Raw genomic sequence first — 21,121 nt, 5'->3', positions numbered from 1 at the left:
TTACAGAAAATTGCTCAAGAACTGGTACTAACCAAGAAGCAGACATTACCTCAAGATTCTGATCTGGTACCATCTATCTTATCTGTTGGTCCCTTCCCTAAGGTGTCACATTAACAAGATTTAGGAACTGTCATTATGACATTGATACATGTTGAATATCATCAGAGGGCCAAGCGATGACCTTCAGTGCTTTTTACCCTTTTGTTATTTGCAAAGAGGAAAGAGAAGGGCATTGGACTCCTTTTGCTGGAAACCTTGGCCATTTGGCATCACAAGAGTTTGGCTGCAGAGCGAGAAAGAAGGAGTGCTAATGTTAATGTTAATATTGGGCCCAAAGGCCATGACACAAAGTTTTTTCCATCCCCAAAGACAGACCTTCCTCATGTTATCTGAAAATACACTTCAAAAACATGTCCCTTCATGAGCATTAAGTCTCAGAATTTGCTTATGTTTAATCTTTGGCTTGAGCTGTATATTCTCTTTATAAGACAGAAGGAAGCATAAGCTTCTAACTGAAGTGTAGTGTGGGTAACAGTGGAGTCGTCTATGGATCAAAAATGACTATGCACATTCTGTTTATGTTACACACAAGAAGCAGATACATAATTCAAGGCTGCATGTCTTTAAAATGTATTTGCCTGTTGGGCTCTTGACTTGGGATTGATTTCCTACTAAGGAACTGAAATATGAATTTTGTGAAAATAGAAGTCATGGCAAACTTTTCAGTGAGTTGCATTGTAAATAGACCTTTTTGAACTGCTTCGAAACATTGTAATTCACCTCATTTAATACATAAGGAATAAAGTGTGACTGATTGCAGATATCAAATTGAAAAGAAACTCATGGAAGAGAGTGCTTAGGGTTACACACTTTGTGGGCAGAATTTCCCATGACTTTATTCACATAGCTGCCATTTAAATTGACTTTTAGCTGGATATGTACACCAAAGGGATGTGTCGACTGTTTGTGATTTATTGAAACAGCTGAACGGTTGCAAGATATGGCTCCTCGTGGTCATCCATCATTCCGAATGATGATTAAATACAAAAGGGAGATACAATTTAGAAAAAAGTGTGACATAAAGTTGGGATAACAGAACTGGGCCACACCATGGTTTGTATTCATAATGAAATTTGAGAAAAAATATTTAACAGGAAAATCATAATAGGTATGTTAGATTTTGCAAACTCAGATAAACATGACTTTGCAGAATGGGTAAAAACAAAAATTCCTATTCATAATTAAATCCTGGTTTCTTAGGTCAATTTTTCAAGTGATATTATAATGGCCTTTGGCTGTATCTACACTGACTTCCGGCCTTCCTTAAAAAAAGTGTGAAGTGAGAGAATTTTTAAGATTAGACAAAGAAGCTGTAGACTTTAAGGCTTCTCAGTTCAGAAAAAGTCAAGCCAAAGTGGGGGCTTTTGTGTCTAGAACCAGCTCCGTTGCTTGCACATTTGAGTAAATCAGAACCTCAGTTCTTGATCTATAAAACAGAGACAATGATAATACTTGTTCTGCTTTCCCACAGAATGGTTGTGAGGATCAAATGAGATAACAGATGTGAGCTGCCATTATTAGTATCTGAAAAATCAATTAATTAAAAGCGAATTACAGCGATTATTTCTTGTTAGATACCTTAGATATAGTCTTGTGTGGAAGCAGGGTGACAGTACATTATTTTCAAAGGTAGCTATTGTCTTAAAAGTGAGATATCATTGTGCTATTTATTTTGTAATCTTATTTTTATTTCCAGGCTGAGGGGCCATAAGGAAATACTGGTCATACTTAGGTATCATGAGAATTAATGTGTATGGAGAAGCCCAAATATTCATTTGTAAAGGTGAATGTGTGTGTGTGTGTGTGTGTGTGTGTGTGTGCGCACATGTGTGAAGAGCAGGGATTCTGGAACCAGATGGCTTAAGTTTGAATCCTACTTATTTGCTAGTAATCCCAATAAACAACTTAATCTTAATCTTGTTGTGTCTCAGTTTCCTTATCTGGAAAAGAAAAATATATAGGTATGTTCACGTGGATTAAATGAGCTTATAGCCAAAATACTAAGAATGGTGTTTCTACATGTTGTAAGTGCCTAATAAATGTTCATTATTTTTATCATCAAGAAAATCTTTTAGCAGCAAAATTATCAGTGGTGATTTGCTCTATTCAAAACATACAGTCATGTCCTGTTCCCCTGGTGAAGACCAGTTTACTGGAAATGCTAGCCTAGATCAGGAACACAACTTTTGGAATGCCTGGCAGAGAGTAGCTTGTGACCAAGGCCTTGGTAGCTGCCTAGGACAGAACTCTGTACCAGGCTTTGAGCCATATTGTATATTGTAGGACATCATTGGCCCTAACATGCTTAAGTAAGCTACATGAGACAAGGGTCACGGCCAAATATCTTTGGGATCATTTCTTTAAACTGTACAAATCAGGTTTCTTGATTGCAGGATGTCTCAGAACCTTTAATAAACTAATGTGCATTGTGAGTCTCCAGGGGACTATAGAATGCCATTCCCAAATTAATTTCACATAGAATCACTGCTCTTGTTTTTTAAAGAAAGCCTATGAAAACCTTGAGGAATAGTAAGGGCTCCTTAAGGCACCGCTTGGAAAATACATTTTTATGTAAGTTTTCTCAAGCTCAGATATTTTAGGCTGGTAGATTTTTAATAACAGGATAAAGAACCAAAACTACTCAAGCAAAATGCTCTTTTGGGTGGGGGGGTTTCATACAGTCCTCCACTGGAAGGTCTTAGGGTTGTCTTTGTAAGTAATGAATTAATTATGGCTTTTCAGTGATTTTAAAAAGAACATTTTCGCCCAGCCCTAGAGATTGCTGTGGAACACCATGAAAACTAGACCTAAGTGTGATCATTTGCACAATTTAGAGGTGATGAAAATTTCTTTTTTATGGATTAAAACAAAATTGTTAACTGTAGAGCAGAAGTCGGGTCAGACAGACATACTGCTCCTGAGGATGTGCTGCTGATGATTTGTATTTTATGGTAGCTGAAGAGTTTGAGCTGCTTGTTAATGAGACCCAGAACCATTACACGTATTACTGGCATCCCCAGAAACTGCAGATCTATTTTGAAATACCTTTATTCTACACTTGTTCAAAGCATTGTCTTTCTATTAAACAAATTCACCTGCATATTAACTTTTCTCTACAATATACTACTGATAGTTTAGAGACATATTTCTGTGCATCTCTTTGTCTGAATCTGGAAGCTATGCATTTTCTTTGAGTTCTGTTTCTTCTGAAAACTAGTTGTTGACAAATACTACTGTCACAATTACTGTAAGACTGAATTACCTGTTGATTTCCTAATTTGTTGCCTGAATTGTAATGACTCAAACTAAGAGCCGTGCCTCTAAAATATTTTGTCATCTTACACTGTTTGAAAGATAAATGGTCTTAGACAGAATAGTTGCTGGAGTTCTTTGTTAGAATTGAAGTTTTAACATCAGGGTCTGTATCAGAGAGAATGTAGGTGGCAGGTATTGCTCTTTTGGGGGTAGGTTTCTCTACTCCAAGCAGGGGAATTCTGTAGGGTCAAGTCTAAAGTAAAAAGGAGAAGATAAAGGAGACGGACTTCCAAATCAAAATGAGAGTTGGAAGGTGTATTAAAAAGAATGCAGGGCTCAGGTCTAGATCTGTCATGAAACCTTAGGTAAATCAGGCAGCTGTCTGGGTGTCAATTTCCACATTTATGAAATGAAAGGAATAGATATCAGTAATCTAGAAGATATAACATTTTTCATTAGAAGGATGATATGGAAGGAGAGAAAAAAAAAAAGGAAAAATATGGAGTCTATCAACTAACTCTAGAATTCTTTCCCCATGTGTTAAATGTGGGAAAAAAGTCATACTACTAGGATTCATAATTCTGGATTCTTTGGTTACCATTTCACATGTAAATTAGCGCTGGTTATTGCTTTGAGGGATACAACATTTCCAAACTTGACTCATTTTTCTGCCTAGAATTTTGTATGTTGTTGTATGCCTAGAATGTTTTTTTTCTCCCCACTTCTCATTTGAATGGCTTTCACTTACTATGCCTATAAGCTATGATATTAAGGCTCAATGCCAGTAAAGTTTCAGGGAAAACAGTGAGAAAATTATTTTAAAGAACTACTTTTTGATAATGGCAGTGTTTTGACAGTTTTTGACAGGCAATTTGGAATAATGCAACCTCCTGGATTACAGCCAACCTCTGAAATGGGCTGTAATTTAGAATGATGGCAGCTCCTATGACCTCTATATTGGAGAGTCACTGGAATTAAAAACAAAATTCTCCAAACAGTTTAGGTTTATATTTGAAAATCTGGCTTAAATGTCTGACGTGGAGCCATTTTATTTAATGAAAGGATTTTCTTATCCTATAGCCACAGCTCCAAGTACTAAAGCTGGAGATTTTCTGCCTTTTTGTGTGTGGTAAAATGCTTCCTCTCAGATTCCACTCGTAACCAGATTGTGAACATTCTAATGAGCTGACTGTGGTCTGGCTACCCCTTTGATCCACTGGGTGAAATTGGACCCACTCGGCACAGGTAACTGTATCATGCTGTCATCCTGCAACGGAGGCAAGTCTGAAGCTGTCATACAGTTTCCAACTTTCTCTTTTCACACAAATGTGTTGTCTCAGGTTTTGAGTTTGGTCCTCAAGGCCCCTTTTAAAAATTAGAGTCTATTACTCCCTTAATTCTGAGTGTTAAATGCCTTTTAAACAATTGTGTAAGTTAAACATGAGCTAGGTGTGCAGTGTAGAATTTTTTTTAACTGAACTGTAATTCTCCAAACATACCAATATATTCCAAAATTGCCAGTTGCAGGCCATAAAATATTTACATTACAAAGTAAATAATGTATGTTTAGTAAGAAACGATGAAATATTTAGAGTTTTTCTAAAGATACTACATGGGCTTTTTTCTCTACCATAGCCATTCTTGAAGCAGGCAAAATAGGCAACTTTAAGAGCTCTGAGGACAGCATGAAAGCATCTTTGAAGGAAGAGAATATTCTGAGGCAGTAAATGGAAAAGTCTCTATAAGGAAAAGAAACAACAGTAGATCCCAGATATCAAGATATATATTTCAGTTTTTTAAGGAACCAGCAATCCCACTACTGAGCATATACCCTAAGAAAACCATAATTCAAAAAGAGACATGTATCACAATATTCATTGCAGCCAGAACATGGAAGCAACCTAAGTGTTCATCGACAGATGAATGGATAAAGAAGATGTGGCACATATATACAATGGAATATTACTCAGCCATAAAAAGAAACGAAATTGAGTTATTTGTAGTGAGGTGGATGGACCTAGAGTCTGTCATACAGAGTGAAGTAAGTCAGAAAGAGAAAAACAAAGTATGGTAACACATATGTATTAAATCTTAAAAAAAAAAAAAGGCTCTGATGAACCTAGTGGCAGGGCAGGAATAAAGACGTAGACATAGAGAATGGACTTGAGGACATGGAGGGGTGAGGGGGAAGCTGGGGCAAAGTGAGAGTAGCATCGACATATATACACTACCGAATGTAAAATAGTTAGCTAGTGGGAAACAGCAGCATAGCACAGGGAGATCAGCTCGGTGCTTTGCTACAACCTAGAGGGGTGGGATAGGGAGAGTGGGAGGGAGATGCAAGAGGGAGGGGATATGGGGACATATGTATGCGTATGGCTGATTCATTTTGTTGTACAGCAGAAACTAACACAGTATTGTGAAGCAATTATACTCCAATAAAGATCTATTAAAAAAAGAAAAAGAATTGAGAGACAAAAAAAAAAAGACATATTTCATATGGTTAAAGGTCTAGGGAGGAATTAGCAAACAATTTTGGTATTTTTACCACTAAATTGAAGAGTTGCTAGGCCCAGGTCACATGACGCAATCATTTGCCAAAGCCATTCTGTGGGAGTGTTGTAAACCTCAGAGGACGGTTGGGCCTTCCACGCTTCCAAACGCACACATCTTTAAAACCTCTCCCACATACTCCATGACCCTGAAGAAGCCAATCACAGTGTCATTACACCCCACTGCATGTGTTTAGGAAAGACCCTGAAGAATCTCTAACGGAGGTTTCCAACAGGATCACCTGAGTCTTCCAAAGAACTTTTCAGGCCCACCCAACCTAAGAAATTCTGGTAGGATCACTCTAGTGTAGGGCCTAAGAATTTCTTTTTTTTTTTTTTCTTTTGTATTGAAGTATAGTCGATTTGCAATGTTGTGTTAATTACTGCTGTACAACAGAGTGATTCAGTTACACATGTATATACATTCTTTTTTTTTAAACATTACTTTCTGTTATAGTTTATCATAGAATATTGAATATAGTTCTCTGTGCTGTACAGTAGGACCTTGCTGTTTATTCATTCTATATATAATAGCTTACATCTGCTAACACCAACCTCTCACTCTATACCTCTTCCAAGCCCCTCTCCCTTGGCAACCCCTCTAATCTGCTCACTATGTCCGTGATTCTGTTTCTGTTTCATAGATAGGTTCATTTGTGTCACATTTTAGATTCCACATATAAGTGATATCACATGGTATTTGTCTTTCTCTTTCTGACTTACTTCACTTAGTATGATAATCTCTAGTTGCATCAAGAATCTCTATTTTTGAAAAGCTTCTCGGGTAATTCTAATGATCATCTTGGTTTGGGAACTGTGGTAGACTGAATAGTGGACCTAAATGTCCTAATCGTTGGAACCTGTGAATGTTGCAAAAGGGAGGTTACAAATATAATTAAATTAAGATTCTTGAAATGGGGAGATTAGCCTGGATTATCTGGGTAGGCTGTGAATGTAATCGCAAGTGTCCTTAGAAGAGGGAGACAGGGAGATTTGACTAGAGAAGAAAGAGAGAAAATGATGATAGAGGCAAGATGCCAGGCCTCTGGCTTTGAAGATGGAGAAAGGGGCCGAGGGCCAATGCATGCAGGTGGGCACTGGAAATGGGAAAGGACAAGGAAAGAGATTCTCCCCGACAGCCTCCAGAAGGAGCAAGCCCTGCTGGCATCTTGACTTCAGCCCAGTGAAACAGATTTTAAACTTTTGACCTTAAAAACTGTAAAAGAATAAATTTGTGTTGTTTTAAGTCACTATGTGTGGTAATTTGTTACAGTAGCTATAGGAAACGAATACAGGAGAAACCACTGCCCCGAACCATATCAATTTTAATAGTCCTTTGTTGCTAAACACAACTCTTTGAGCCACAGTTTCAAGGCCCTAGGATTTACCCTGTTCCCAAGGGTAGATGGACACAAAAGCAGCCTTGTCTCTAGAAAATACTACTGCCCCATCTGCGTTGAGCACTTTGCTCACAGTCACATTCCCTTGAGGATGCCATGGCTGCCCAAGAGAAAAGGCAGCAGTGTGGGACCCTGGCCAATAACTGTATCCCTCAAGCTTGGACATCAAGCCACAAGGATCCATCACACCCCTCCTGTGTGCTCAGCATTCTGCTGGCCACCGTGGGGAATGCAGAGAATCACGAGAGGTTACTCCCCATTCTCCTGCTGAGTAGAGACATTGCAGAATGATTACGAACACTTAGGTTGCATTTTCCAGGAATCTCAAAGCTGGGCTCCCCTGGCTACAAAGGATATTGTCTCATTTGGGGTTAGGACAAATGCATCACATTTAGAGGAAAAAAGATGATGTCAAAGCGTGGACTTCCCAGATGTACTCTGATTAGAAGACCTGGAAATCAAGTCAGTTTTCCATAGTTAAAGTTTTCCATAGTTTTCCAGTTTTCCATAGTTGGTCCACTGCGGGATGTATTAATGAATTATCTGTGCAACACTTGAAATGTGGGTCTATTTTCCAAGGTAGGTGAGTGTGTCGGGGGAGGGGGAATCTCTATATTTTATCAGTACTTGTTCCTATCAGAACTCCACACAGTGAAAGAAAAAAAAATGGCGGCTGCATAGAGCTGGGATAGCATCTCGTTTCTATGACAACAGTGCCTGCTCTGCTCCCAAGCTCCATCTGGTATTTTCAGGCCTAACAGCCAGGTAGCATCTAAAATGCCTAGTGGAAAAAAGAAAGGCTTCGATAGAGATTCCTCAGATCTGGCACAAATGAACACAGCAACACCATGACCTTTTTAAGAAAAACAGTGAATTACTTCACCGGCAGCTGAGCATTATGAAAACAGACCACTTAGTACATAGGACATGCTCAACTCTATCGCATAGTATAAGCAAGCACAACATGCACATAAAATTAAAGTTGCTGTTGGGGCTGATGAGGGTGTTTTTCCTAAAGGCAATCTAATGAAACCCGCACAGGGTGATTCCGTTTTTCTCTCTTGCTCTTTCCCGGCCCCGCTTGGTCCTGCTTTGTGGAGCTGTGTGTGCTTTAGGTAATATGGATGCAGCAGCTCTTACCTGCCTCACTGACCTTCCCTCTAGATTTTATCCGTGTTGATTACTGTTCCCTGGTAGCTCTGCAGAATTTATGAGAAGCTGAATTTCAGCCCTCCTCCACGGGCACTTGCTCACAGACAAGCATGCTTTTAAAACACTACAGTGCAACACAGCCTTCTATCCCCATTTTGAACACAATCTAGTGAAAGCACTTCCTTTTCCTTCCTTAATAATACCGTCATTAAGAGCATAACGTCTTTACAAAATTACAATGTATCTAAAATATGATACAATATGACTTTATAGCTAGATTTATCTATAAATCTATATCATATACATATCTATAATATGTCATACAATATTTGGGACACACTTATGCTAAAAAATTATTCATTGTTTATCAGACATTCACATTTAACTGGGCACCTGGTATTTTTATTTGCTAAATCTGGCAACCGTATTTATAGACAGGAATATAGGCCTGTCATTCATTTGATCACTTAGGTTCTGATACAATGCATCAAAATGTCAATACATTGAATTGAGTATTGGTTTCCAGCATTTTCTGGTTATTAAAAAGAATGTTTACATGTTCATTGCCTATGCAAAAAAAAAAAGAAAACCTGTTGTTTACACCAAAACTTTTCATACATTCATTTTTCTTTTATTCATCTAACACAGAGTTACTGGGTACCTGCTCTTTGCCTGGCACTGTTCCAAAATCTGGGAATCGGTGGTGACAAGACCAACAGGTGCTTCTTCATGGAGCTAACGGTCTGTTGTGGCTCCTGGATTTTATTTCAGGATGCTTGCTCTCACCGCATACAAGGCATTTCGATATACAAAGACCCACCAGATATGGTTCTGCCCTCTAAGATCAGTTGTCCCTTACCCGTCTTCAAATTTCCCCAAACCTCATCAAACCAATCCCATGTAGTTCCATGGGCATTAAATCACAGGGGAAATTTAAATTGTCATTTTTTCACTTGCTTTGTGCCTGAGTATGCAAGATGGAGAGACAATTGACCCTGGACGGATTGGCAATTACCTGGTGCAATCCCACCATCGGTTTCTGGGGTCTCCTCTTGCCCTCGCTGGGATCCATTCACTTGGGGGTCCTTACTCTTCCCCTCCTCAGTCCTTACAGGAGATTTGGACACACAAGCAATATTTGTATTCTTTCTCCCTCTTCCTTACTCCATCTTTCTATATTGCCCTCAACTCTTCTTTTCCTTTTAACTATTTCATCTCTTTGATACTGAGAACTACTAAACCAGATAGGAAAATTAAAGGTCTGCAGTATTTCAGAAAGTTCTTGAGATATGGACCCACGTTCCATTTTTCCTATATGATAGATTCTCTCCACTCGTATCTCAGTTTTTGACTATGACACACTCAGTTTTATTTTATGAGCATTCTAAGGTAACTTATTATTATATGATATTTTAAATATCTAACCACTGTGATAGAATAATGGCCTCCGAGGATATCTGCATCTAATCCCTGAAACCTCTATGTCATTTTACATGGCAAAAGGGACTTTGAAGATGTGATTTAAGTTAAAGATTTTGAGATAGTGAGATCATCTTAACTTTTCAGGTAGGCCCAAGGGAATTACAAGTGTCCTTGTAAGAGAACAGCAGGGAGGTCAGAGAAGGAGAGAGATTTGAGGATGCATTACTGCCTTGCATATGGAGGAAGGGGCCAGGAGCCGTAAGATGCAGGCAACTTCTACAAGCTGGAAAAGGCAAGGAAACAAATTTCCTTCTAGAGCCTCCAGAAGGATTGCTGAGTATTCCTTTGTTTGTTTGTTTGTGTGTTTTAGCCCATTAAGACCAGCTTTGGACTTCTGACCTCCAGAACTGTAAGATAACAAATTTGTATTTTACACCACTGAGTTTGTGGTGATCTGTTATAACAGCAATAGGACAATACGCCTATAGGTCCAGGCACTAAAAAATCAGAAATGACACTGAGCAGGTTCCTTGAGACACTTTGCTAAGCCAGGTGTCAACCTTTAGTTGCCAGATTGTGGAAGACGTGCATGGTCCTTGTGGTGGGAGTTGACACTGGAGGGCTGGGGTCATGGTTATTTACCAGCCACTGTGGTAGTATTTCAAAGTTTTTGCAGTTGGAACATGTGTGCCAGTGAATTTTTGCTGTGCATACACTTACGTACAACTAAATCTAAAGGATATAGAGTAGATTCTAGCATCATTCTTGAATTTTTCTTCCCTAGGGCCCTGATATTAACCCTTAACCAAAGGAACCAAGGCAATGATTCTAACAGATTTCTAGATTCTTTTCTATGTATCCTCCGTGGGGTTTTTCCTGAGTGTGGACTGAGATGATTTAAGTCTTGCTTTAAGGCTTTTATTACTGAATTCTCAGTTGTTTGTTATTTCAATTCACTGTCTGAAATTTTCATCTGTAAGCACTGAGGTTTTCTTTTTTTAATCTCTCCTGTTTCCTTCTCTCTTTTACTCTGCCTCTCTATCCCCATTTGAAAACAAGTGAATAAGGGGGAAAGAGAGTCAGTGACTTTCTCAAGGCCACATCACTACTGATGTGTGTTATCAGCCAAATGGGCCCTGCACCCGGGTCAGCAGTCTCCATTTCCATCCAGTGATGTTTAGTCACTCCTCCACCAAGGCAACAGTGCTTAATGGTCATCTTCTTATTCGTAAAATGCAATCATTCCCCTGCAGAGCCCTTTAATGGCCGTCCACCGCATTTTGAATAAAATCTGAACTCCTTCCATTGCCTTGAAGGCCCGGCAGGATTGCGCCCTGACCATTTCACCAATCCCATCTGTGATGTGATCCCACTGGCTTCCTCTCTGTTCTCCAGATGCCAGCTCTGTCCAGCCTGAGGGACTTGATGAAGCATAAATGTTCTGTCCACAGCCTGTAGAGCGTCTGTGTCCCACAGTCCCCCACTGATAGGTTTTACACCATCGCTCGCTCTGTGGGTATGGAGCTAATGAATGTGTGTCCTTTGCTTCCTGTGGCCCCTATGGGCGCCTGCGAGCAGAGAGCTCATTCGTCCTCTCACTGTTTGTGGCAGAGCCTCGTACATAGTAGTTATTCAGTGAACACTTAGTGAATGACGTTTGTGGTCACTCCTCATGGCCTCATCCTAAAGTCCTGCCACCACGCGCAAGCCACAGAATTCCTAGTCCACCATGTAAACCACTGAGACAGGCTGCCAATCAGACGCCGGGACTGAATAAAGGAAAGACAAGATGTCTGCTCAGTTATAGAAAATATCATAGCTCGTACTGAAAGGAAGTGGAAACTAGCTTTCTGACCCCTGCGGTAATCAGTTTACACTGTGAAGTAGGAGATTTGCATCCCCTTATCTACTTCTAGATGAGAATATTAGGTTTCATTCACAGCTACAGCCTTGTGGACTGAAATAGCATATTTTATGAGTAATAGCATCTGTAAGTAAGATAAAAGACATCAAAAGAAGAAAATGAAAGCATTTAAAATACAACAATTACCAAAATAAAATCATCTTTAGGACATGCTTCTCACAAGTTCTCTTAGGCTTTATTGATTTCTTCTAAGAATATCCCCAGGAATCTGTTTTCTGAGTGTTTGGATCCTGTGTGCACAATGCTTGCATTTATTCCCTTGAGGCTAAGGCACAACAGAGTGCAGGAGCTCGGCTGTTTCCTGCTTTTCTCTGTGTTAACACCTTCAGAAAGAAAATGGTAAAGGTAGATTATCCAACGGTTTAGGAGACCCGTGCATGTACACGTTTTATAAGTAGAATAATGAGATATAACAAGTACAGAATTACAAGACTGTCAAATTTCAAATGAGGATATATACACAACTTCAGTAATTCTAATATTTTGCAATATTTCCTTATTTGTTTTCAGATATTTAAATTCCTTTCACTCTCTTTATTCATCTCCTTCAATTCTATTCCAGAACTGCTTACTATCACCTGTTACATCATCAGCTTATTCTCTGTTTAAAATGTTTCTTAGGGAGCTCTTTTATTTAAATGCTAATTAATTGTTTCCTTTAACCATCTTACACAGTTTCCGAATCCTATCATCGACGCACCTGCAATGTCAAATAAAAGATAAGGTTTCTGAGCCGTGTTAACAATGATAAAACTTTCCGAACTGTCTGTGGCATCCTGAAGGGAAAATAATGGCAGTGTTTGACTTTTAAAATGTAATATTATTGCACTAAGGCCACTAAATTCATTTTAAACATTGGAAACATCAAGTAATTTTATCCTGATAAATGAGCAGTTTTTCAAATTATTTTAAGAAGATATAGGGTTTATGGTTCACTCTACCTACACATGTACAATATATGTATATATGTACATTTTTTCCAAACTTTCCAAAGAGTCACTGTGAATAATTCATAAAAAGTAGTAGAAATATTGAAATTTATGCCACATTTCCAAATAGTCACTATGATTAACTCACTGAAATTAATAGAAATTTTCATAAAAATTGTAAAAAGAGATTAGAGTAGAATATATTGATGGTTTAAATTTCGGCTTAATAACTAAAGAGTCAATTACTTACTAAGTAGCCATGCACTTAGTAGGTAGGCAAAGAATACATTAATGACTAAAGTAACTGGTAAGAAAACTAACAAGCAAGCAAACAAAAAGTCTTACATTTATCTTTTAATTCTTCCTACGTAATCCCTGGCCACTTAAATTTATTGTCATGGAAACTACAACTTGATAAAACCAGATTTCAAGCCCCTTGTTTATTCTTCTTTGCAATCCCAAATTCTTACTTGCCTCACGTGTATACCCAGTAAATATTTATTAAAGAAATGAATTGTACAAGGTGGAGAACAGTGGTTTCTAACTTTTGTTTTATGTTCATTTCCTGGGCCTGACAGTCTAATCTCTTGGGTAGGGCACATGGAGTAGCCCTCCTGGGCCTTGTGCTGGGCTCTGGGCTCTGACAATGTGAAAATCAAGTTCACTGGCTAAACTGCAGCTTTCTTCTTCCAAAGACTTTGGTATTGAATGACTCCTAATGTGTTAATGGAATTTCTTCATGCAATATATTTTACAACCAAAGAAAAAAGTTTGCTTTTCTTAATCAGTAATTAAGAATTGACAGTTTACTTTCATTTCTATTGTAGAAGTGTCTGAAAATAAAATTCACACCTTTAAGCATTTATATTACATGTATATGATTTTATCATATATATGTGAATATCTATATATGTATGTCTGCATATGTGTTTTCTCTACATCTATCTACCTATCTCTGTGTGTGTCTGTCTCTGTCTCTCTGTCTCTTTCCCTATATCTATCTATCTATCTATCTAATCTCCTTAATGGGGTGGAACTCTTGCAGTAGTTAAATTGCCTGAGGCCTGCTCTGTACCCTAGTTGTTATACCTTTTCTTCAAATTCTTACTAGAAAGTTCAATACAGAAAAAAGATAAAAGAGGAGTTGTTTTAACTGAAGTAGTTGAAAGCCACTGGTGAACAAAAAAGATCTTTTGTTGCAGCAGAAGGAATTAGGAGGGAGTTCTAGACTTAGCTCTGACATTAATTGTCTGTGCAATGTTGGGGAAATCCATCATCCTCCAGGCCTCAGTGTTAACGTCTAAAAAATAAAAGGACTGTGCAAGATATTTTCTAAAGTCCATTAAACCACTAAAAATGCTTTGATTGTAATATCAATAGAAATAAATCTTAAAATTAAAAAAAATCATAACTCTTTCCCACGACTTAACTTTTAAGGTTTGTTACAGTTTGAATTGTGATCCCCAATAAGATACGTGAAGTCCTAACCCCCCAGTAACTTAGAATGTGACCTTATTTGAAAATAGGGTCGTTAGAGATGGAATTAGCTAAGATAAGGTCATACTGAAGTAGGGTAGGCCCTTTGTCAAATATGACTGGTATCCTTATAAGGAGAGGAGAACAGACACAGAGGCAGAGACACAGCGAGAACGCCAAGGAAAAATAGAGGCAGGGATAGGAGCGATGCCTCTGTCAAAGGTTTTGGAATGCCAAAGATTACCAGTAAGGACAATAAGCTAAGAAGAGGCACAGAAAAGATGCTCCCGCAGAGGGCCCAGAAGGAACCAACTCTGCTGACGCTGATTTCAGACCTTCTGGCCTCCAGAACCGGGAATGGATAAATTTCTGTGGTTTTTAAACGATCCAGTTGTAGTACTTTGTTATAGCAGTCCTAGGAATCTAATAAAAATAATAAGAAACTGATACGGTACTTTGTATACTAATATGTAGCTGGTTAAATAAGCATTTACAACAAGGCATGATCCATTTTCAATTATTTTTCTTTATATCACATTTGATTTTAATTTGTTAAAGATACATTGTTACTAATCCAAATTCTAGAAATCTGAAAACGTCCTTAAAAAAGGCCTTAATGTGTTGGTAATAAACTTGTTTTAGGAAATGTATCTGTCTTGAAATATAACACAGCTGCTGAAATAGTCTCATTTTCTCCAGCCTCTTGCTTTCGGAGGCAGTAGATGAAGTGGTTAAGGGTTTGCCTTAAGAGGCTATCAGGGTTCAAATCCTGATTCTGCCACTTCTTAGCTAGTATATGTGACCTTGGACAAGTTACTGAGCTCCCTCTGCCTCGGTTCTCTAATTGTAACGTGGAAATAATAAAAACATTGATCTTATTGGACTGTTGGATTGATTAAAATAATGAAGACATGTCAAGGTCTCAGGCAGTGGTTGGAACATAGTTATTAACAGATGTTAGCTGTTAGTCTCTGTTTCTAGTGTTTCTAACCCATTGCCAGACGACTGCATAAAGCAATTCTGACGTGCCACTCACCAGCTAGCAAACATTACATGAATCTCCATCATATGCATAAAAATGTTAAACACTCCAAAAATTGGCGTCATCTGACTTTCTGCTTTTTTTCTCCCTTACTTGCTATACTGAAGTTTCACTCTCCTTTAAAATCCAGCTCATGTTTTATCCCCTCCTGAAAAGCCTTCCCAGATTACCTACATCAAACTAGCTCTTTCTCCCCCTGCCATATCTCCACAGCATCAGCGTAAAGCTCTTATACACAGCCCACTAGGAGTCATGCGTGCTCTGTCTCATTTGGTAGATTATGACCTCCAGGAGGGCAGGGCCTGTATCTTTCAATTTTGTATCCTCCATAGTACCTACCAGAGATTTTACACTTAGTAGATACTCAGTAAGTGGTTGTTAACTTGGTTGAACCCACATTTTTTTTTTCTTTTTGGCAGATGCCCTAAGAAAATCATAAAATAAATGAATTACTTTTCTTCTTTTCATTGCAATATATATGCCCTGGGCTAGTGGGTATTTGTAAGCCTGGTTTAGAATTTAGGGAAGTCATCAATCTAAGAAAGGAAAGGAAATGCATTTTAAATCACAAGAGCAATATAGACTTATATAAGGCCTTCTAGCAAAGCAATTATCGACGGCTCAATAACCCAGGTGCTATTGTTATTATGAACAAAAATACGAGGTTGAGAGACAGTGAATGATCTCAACTTTTATATTCCATGGGTACACAGTTCAATGAAACATGTACAGACGGAAAGTTTCGATCTGAGAATCATGTGGGTATCATAATGCAAATAATTGGCTTTCTTTCTAAAGAACATCTGTTGAAACTCTGAAAGCAGTTGTTTATACTGCTGCCAAAATGCTGAAAAATATAATAATTCTCCAATGAGGTTAGAAATATCTGGGGGAAGAAAAATACTTTTTATGTAGTTTTGTTTTTATTAAATCCTGTTGTTGTTTCTCTAATATGGCACATAGGAGATGCTCAATAATATTTGTTGAATGAATAGCAGACACTCGTTAAACAGTTGTTGAATGAAGCATCTTTTTTGAGGCTTATAAGATACATTTTCAAAAAATAGAATGCCCTAGTTTTACCATGTCTTGTAGCACTTTTATTTGGCATAAATTTAAGTAATGTTACTCTTGCTCTGAACATTATAGAATATAATCAGCATGTATATCTATAAGAAAAAAAATCTTAACACTACAGAAAATGTATGCATAAAGCTAGATATATGATAGCAACATCTTAATATATTAATACGTTACTTTTACTATTATGAAACACTTTTAAAATTTGAATTGTGACCTTGCATAAACATGTTTGCTTCTATAAATAAAATAAAAAATCCTGCTAATGCCTATAGTTGTGGTACCTCTAAGAAGACTCAAACTTGGGATTTAAAAGCACCGAAATATTGTGGGACGTGGAGAAGACTACGGAAGATGAAGAAGCCATTTTTCCCATGCCCCGTTCCCAGAATTCACAGCAGCATTCTCTTCCATACTCCTGTGTGAGTGAGGCAACTGGGCTCCCTAAAGGCTGCCCAAATTTCACTCTGCCAAGTTTCAGTACAGAAAGAGCATGTTAAATAATAAATGTGAGTTTGAGCGTAACTAATAAAATTGGAATGTTAAGGAGCTGCATGCTTTTGAAAACCAGCCTCCTTGTGAGGATGCTCCCTGTGCAAGTCCACGGGAAATAATTCTGAAAGGAGTAATATTAATTAGTAATATAATTTATCTTCTGGAAGCTGTTTCCTTTGATGGCTGCTGTGGCACAGTTCATAAGCCTCCAAACGAGTGCTCAAAGAAAAAGGTTCACACCACAATTTCAGCTTTGTTTCCCAATCTTGAACAGATAAAAGAGTCAAATTTATTTCAACATATCTAAATTTTACATATGCATCCATATGATGGAGGATTATGAAGTTACAAAAATGTATTAATGAAGAGTTTTCAATGAGATGGTAAAACGCTTGTGATATATTAAGAGTGAAAAAGAGCAGAATCCAAAATCAAATCCATGGCCTCTGATCTCAGATTTCTTGATTTCAAATCCTGTTCTGCCACATACTAGATAGGCAACCTTGGCAAGATACTTAACTTCTGTGCCTCAGTTTCCTCAACTATGCTATGAAGGTTATAGTAAAAATCATCTCAAAAGGGCTTACAGTGTTCAGAATAGTACCTGGCAAATAAAATAATAACTACCGTTATTATTTATTTGCAATATATTCACAATATATTTGTAAAGAAAAAATGCAAGATGAGGAGAATTACCTGAAGGCAACAACCAAAATGTTATTACTATTTGCTTCTGAATGATATATTTATGGGCAATTCTTTTCTACTTCATTACACTTTTCAGTATGCATTCTTTTATAATAAAGTTTAAAAATTAAGTTTTATGCATACATGGCTTGATGGAAATTTAGGTGGAAATTTGGAAAAGGTTAGCATTTATAACCGACTATACTACAGCATTAATGAAATATTAATTAAGTTTATTATACAGATGATGTAACAGAATTTACATTTACTATTTATTTTACTTAATACTAAATATATTTTTAAAGTTTAGCCAATTTCAATTTAACATTCAGATATAAAGTCAAATGTTTATTATAATCTTAATATTTTGACCTGCTAAAAATTAAAAATATTTTATTTTTTAATTAAAAAAATCCCATACCAAAGTCCCAAAGGTGCCTTTCATGTTTAAGCTTTAATTAGCAACCAGTTTGGTCTCTGACACATCCTGTGCAGATACTGAAGTGTTACTATTACTGCAGCTTGATTACAAAAGGCAATGATTAATTTTAAAGCAGACAAAAAAGATATGCCCTGATTACAAAGAAATGATTAAGGCGAATGTCAGACATTGCACATTTATAGCAGTCTTTCCCATCGTCAAAGGATAAGACTTTGCAAAAGTTTATATTTAGGATCACGGGTACTTTGTACTTTATTATAACACTGCGTTCATGCCTTGGCGATAGATTCCCGCCCAGCTCCAAGCACGACCTAAAGACCTTTGGGGGCCACATGGCCAGAGCAAAACAAAGCAAAACCCCCGAGCGCAGAATGGACCCAAGGAGACGCCGTAGTGTCACTTCCCACCAGACCCACACCCGGCGACCGAGGCGGTGGCTGGGGCTTTCCGCAAGCTCTGCAGCCCTCAGAATTGTTTCAAGTACATGTTCTGCAGAGATAAAGTGCACTTTGAGGACCTTCTCCTCGAACAGGGGGCATGGCGGGGGTGGAATGAGAGGAAAAGGCCGACCGCAGAAAGGGCAGGGCTGCTGCCCTTATGAAACCGCTCCCTAGCGGAGGCCTCAGGGCCTCCATTTTTTTCCCCCTGCCACCAAAACGAAAAAGAACCCGCATAGGGGCCAAGGCCTCGTCTAAGGGGAGCTGCGCTCAGCCAGGGGAAAAAGGCAGTCTGAGACAGGTCACAGGAGAAACGAGGGCGCCGGGGAGAACAAAGCGGGTTTGCCCTTTGTAACGGAAGCCACGGAGGCCCGGATCGGGGCTCGCGGCGCCCGGAGCCTCGGGGCCTCACCTCACCCCGCGTGGGCCCAGTCCTTGGTGTGGGCGGGGGACAGGCCGCTGGAGGCCGAGCTAGGAGTGGTCCTGGAATAAGCCTTTATTGTGCGTTTCAGGATCCTCAGACTCCGTTATAAAATATTTAAGCCCAGCCCGAGATGAGTCTGGAGTCCCTGTTTCAGCACATCATCCTCTCCGAGCACCTGTCGGAGGAGAATCGCCGCTTGATGCGACAAGGTCGGGCGCTCGCGGGGGCCTCTGGGCTTGGAGGCGGAGGGAATCAGGAGGCAGTGGGTCGAGCGGGGAGGGCAGGCGGCTTTCCACGTGGAGGGAAGGACAGCTGAAAGGTGTCTTATGACAGGCCCCAGAAACGGGGACTCCAGAAAGATGGACGTGTTTAAGCATTTAATTTGTCTTACAGTCAGGTCGGAAATAAACAGATGTCGTGAAAACATTAAGAAAGCAGCAGAGGAGCTGAATGAGGAGAAAATCAAGTTGGAATCGAAGGTATTGACATGTAGAGCATGCTCATTATCACTTGAAAAAGTGTTTTCGCTTGACTTTTGGAGGATGCGTTGCTATTGATATTTAACTAGTTGTCCGTCAGTTACGAAGCACGCTATTGTGTTAGTGAGTGTAGTTCCATGTTGTCTGGTAATATTTAAAGCTCTGAATCTGGTGACGCCTTCCATCCTAACATGAATTTGTCCTAAAGAAACCAGTTTAAGTAATGAAGAATTCATTGACCGTGTTATGGGATGGTTAACGTTTCAAAAGAGCGCAATGCCATTGGAAAAAGAATTATTCAATTAAGTAGTTGGTGCGGGAAATAAATTTTGAATAATAAATAATTTAAGAAGTGTTCTGTGTTGATATAACAGTTGAATGTAACTTTCAAACGAGTCTCTGCCATCTGTTTTTCAGTCTTCTACCACATTTTGGACGTGGCCTTCGTCCAAAAGGATCGTTTTTCCACTAGTACTTCACTTTTTTCTGCAGCATTTGTAAAGTTCTGTTATTTTACATAGAAATAAGGGAATCTGATGGCTTCTTGAAGGAGGATTTTGAAGTGTAGGTAGAATTTTTTGAGAAGCAAAAAGAAGTAGTAGGAGAAAAGTATTTGGGGCACTGGGAGAATATGAACAAAAGAGAGGCATAGCCAAGGCATATTGGGAAGAGAAATCTCCCAAAGCAGAGGGCTGATACCTAGGTATTAATAGGAGGAAACCATCGCAGGTTTTTGACAATGGAATGGTGTGATAAAAGGGGTTTAGGAAAATCTCTCTGAGCTGTGGGAGGATGGGAGCTAAGAACGTCATCCAGGTATGTCACAATGAAGGTCTAGCTATGGGTGGCAGCAGACAGCCATACAAAAATATTTATTCAACTCCTAAAGATAAACGATGCGAGCAGTGTACAGTGGGAAATCTGTTTGAGGAAGTCTCTTCGCTAAAATAAGTCAAATAGACTTACCACTGGGAGAAATTTCCAGTTCTCTTTTTGGATAAAGTAATCAGATTCCTTCTCCACCTTGCAAGCTTCTTCTGTTCTTCCTTCCAAGTCTTGTTCAAACATGACCTGTGAGCCCTCCCTTGTACATCTTGGAAAATTTGTTTTATCATAGCATTTGGATACCACCTTACAATTAAACAACAGTACATGCTTGTGTTTGTGTTTGTATCCCTCACTATTTTGCGAGCAATGTATTTGGAATTCTTTTCTTAACCATCTTTTATTCCCACAGCCTGTATTCCATGCCTAGCACACAGTATACATTAGTGTTTTGAATGAATTAATGAGTACTAATAGGGAGATAATAGGGAGAGCGCTGTCTTTTAAAATATCAATAGAATTTGGAAATATTCAGTGAGACCTTAGGTCTTGTTTTGCCTGTGAGTAGCAGATAAACTAGCTGGTAAAAACAATGCTAAAAGCTGATGGCATGGGCAAAGCATTAAGAATGTCATGATGTAGCTTAAATTTTTCTTTAAAAAGAATTAAGATACTTTCGGGATTGGTAACTAGAAGTTAATATAAGTAATAGGCAAAACATAGGCAGTTAGGTAATGCATAGCTAACACTTACTGAACACTTACTGTGTGCTGGGCACTGTTCTGAGTGCTTCATTTGTATTAACTCTTTTAATCCTGCCAGGGATCCTGTGATGAGGCACCATTGTTAATCCCCCTTTTTGGGGGAGGAGAATGAGAGGTTAAATGACTTGTCCATGGTATTATAATCTAAAAACAAACGGCAGTAATGAAAGTAACAATTGAGTAATGACAGCATATTTTATTAAAACAGATTTTGGGGGCTCATCTTAAACTTTTTTCTTCATGAAATTCACATATAATAGTGTCTCTGAAGCTTTT

The 21,121-nt window shown here is 38.6% G+C and overlaps 1 protein-coding gene across 1 annotated transcript in view; it reads left to right on the top strand.

Annotated features, from left to right (window-relative positions):
* Positions 1 to 18,334: 18,334 nt before the first annotated feature.
* The window catches only part of CCDC172 (coiled-coil domain containing 172), a 42,536-nt gene continuing 39,749 nt past the window's right edge, over positions 18,335 to 21,121 (top strand). The window contains exons 1-3 of the mRNA XM_030839364.2: positions 18,335 to 18,396; positions 18,866 to 18,986; positions 19,171 to 19,256. Of these exons, the coding sequence (XP_030695224.1) occupies positions 18,908 to 18,986; positions 19,171 to 19,256 (165 nt within the window). The 5' untranslated portion in view covers positions 18,335 to 18,396; positions 18,866 to 18,907. The remainder of the gene's footprint in view (positions 18,397 to 18,865; positions 18,987 to 19,170; positions 19,257 to 21,121) is intronic.

This window comes from Globicephala melas, chromosome 16, assembly GCF_963455315.2.
Source record: "Globicephala melas chromosome 16, mGloMel1.2, whole genome shotgun sequence".
Lineage (NCBI taxonomy): Eukaryota > Metazoa > Chordata > Mammalia > Artiodactyla > Delphinidae > Globicephala > Globicephala melas.
Note: the sequence above shows the minus strand (reverse complement) of the source record. Positions and strands in the feature narration are given on the sequence as shown.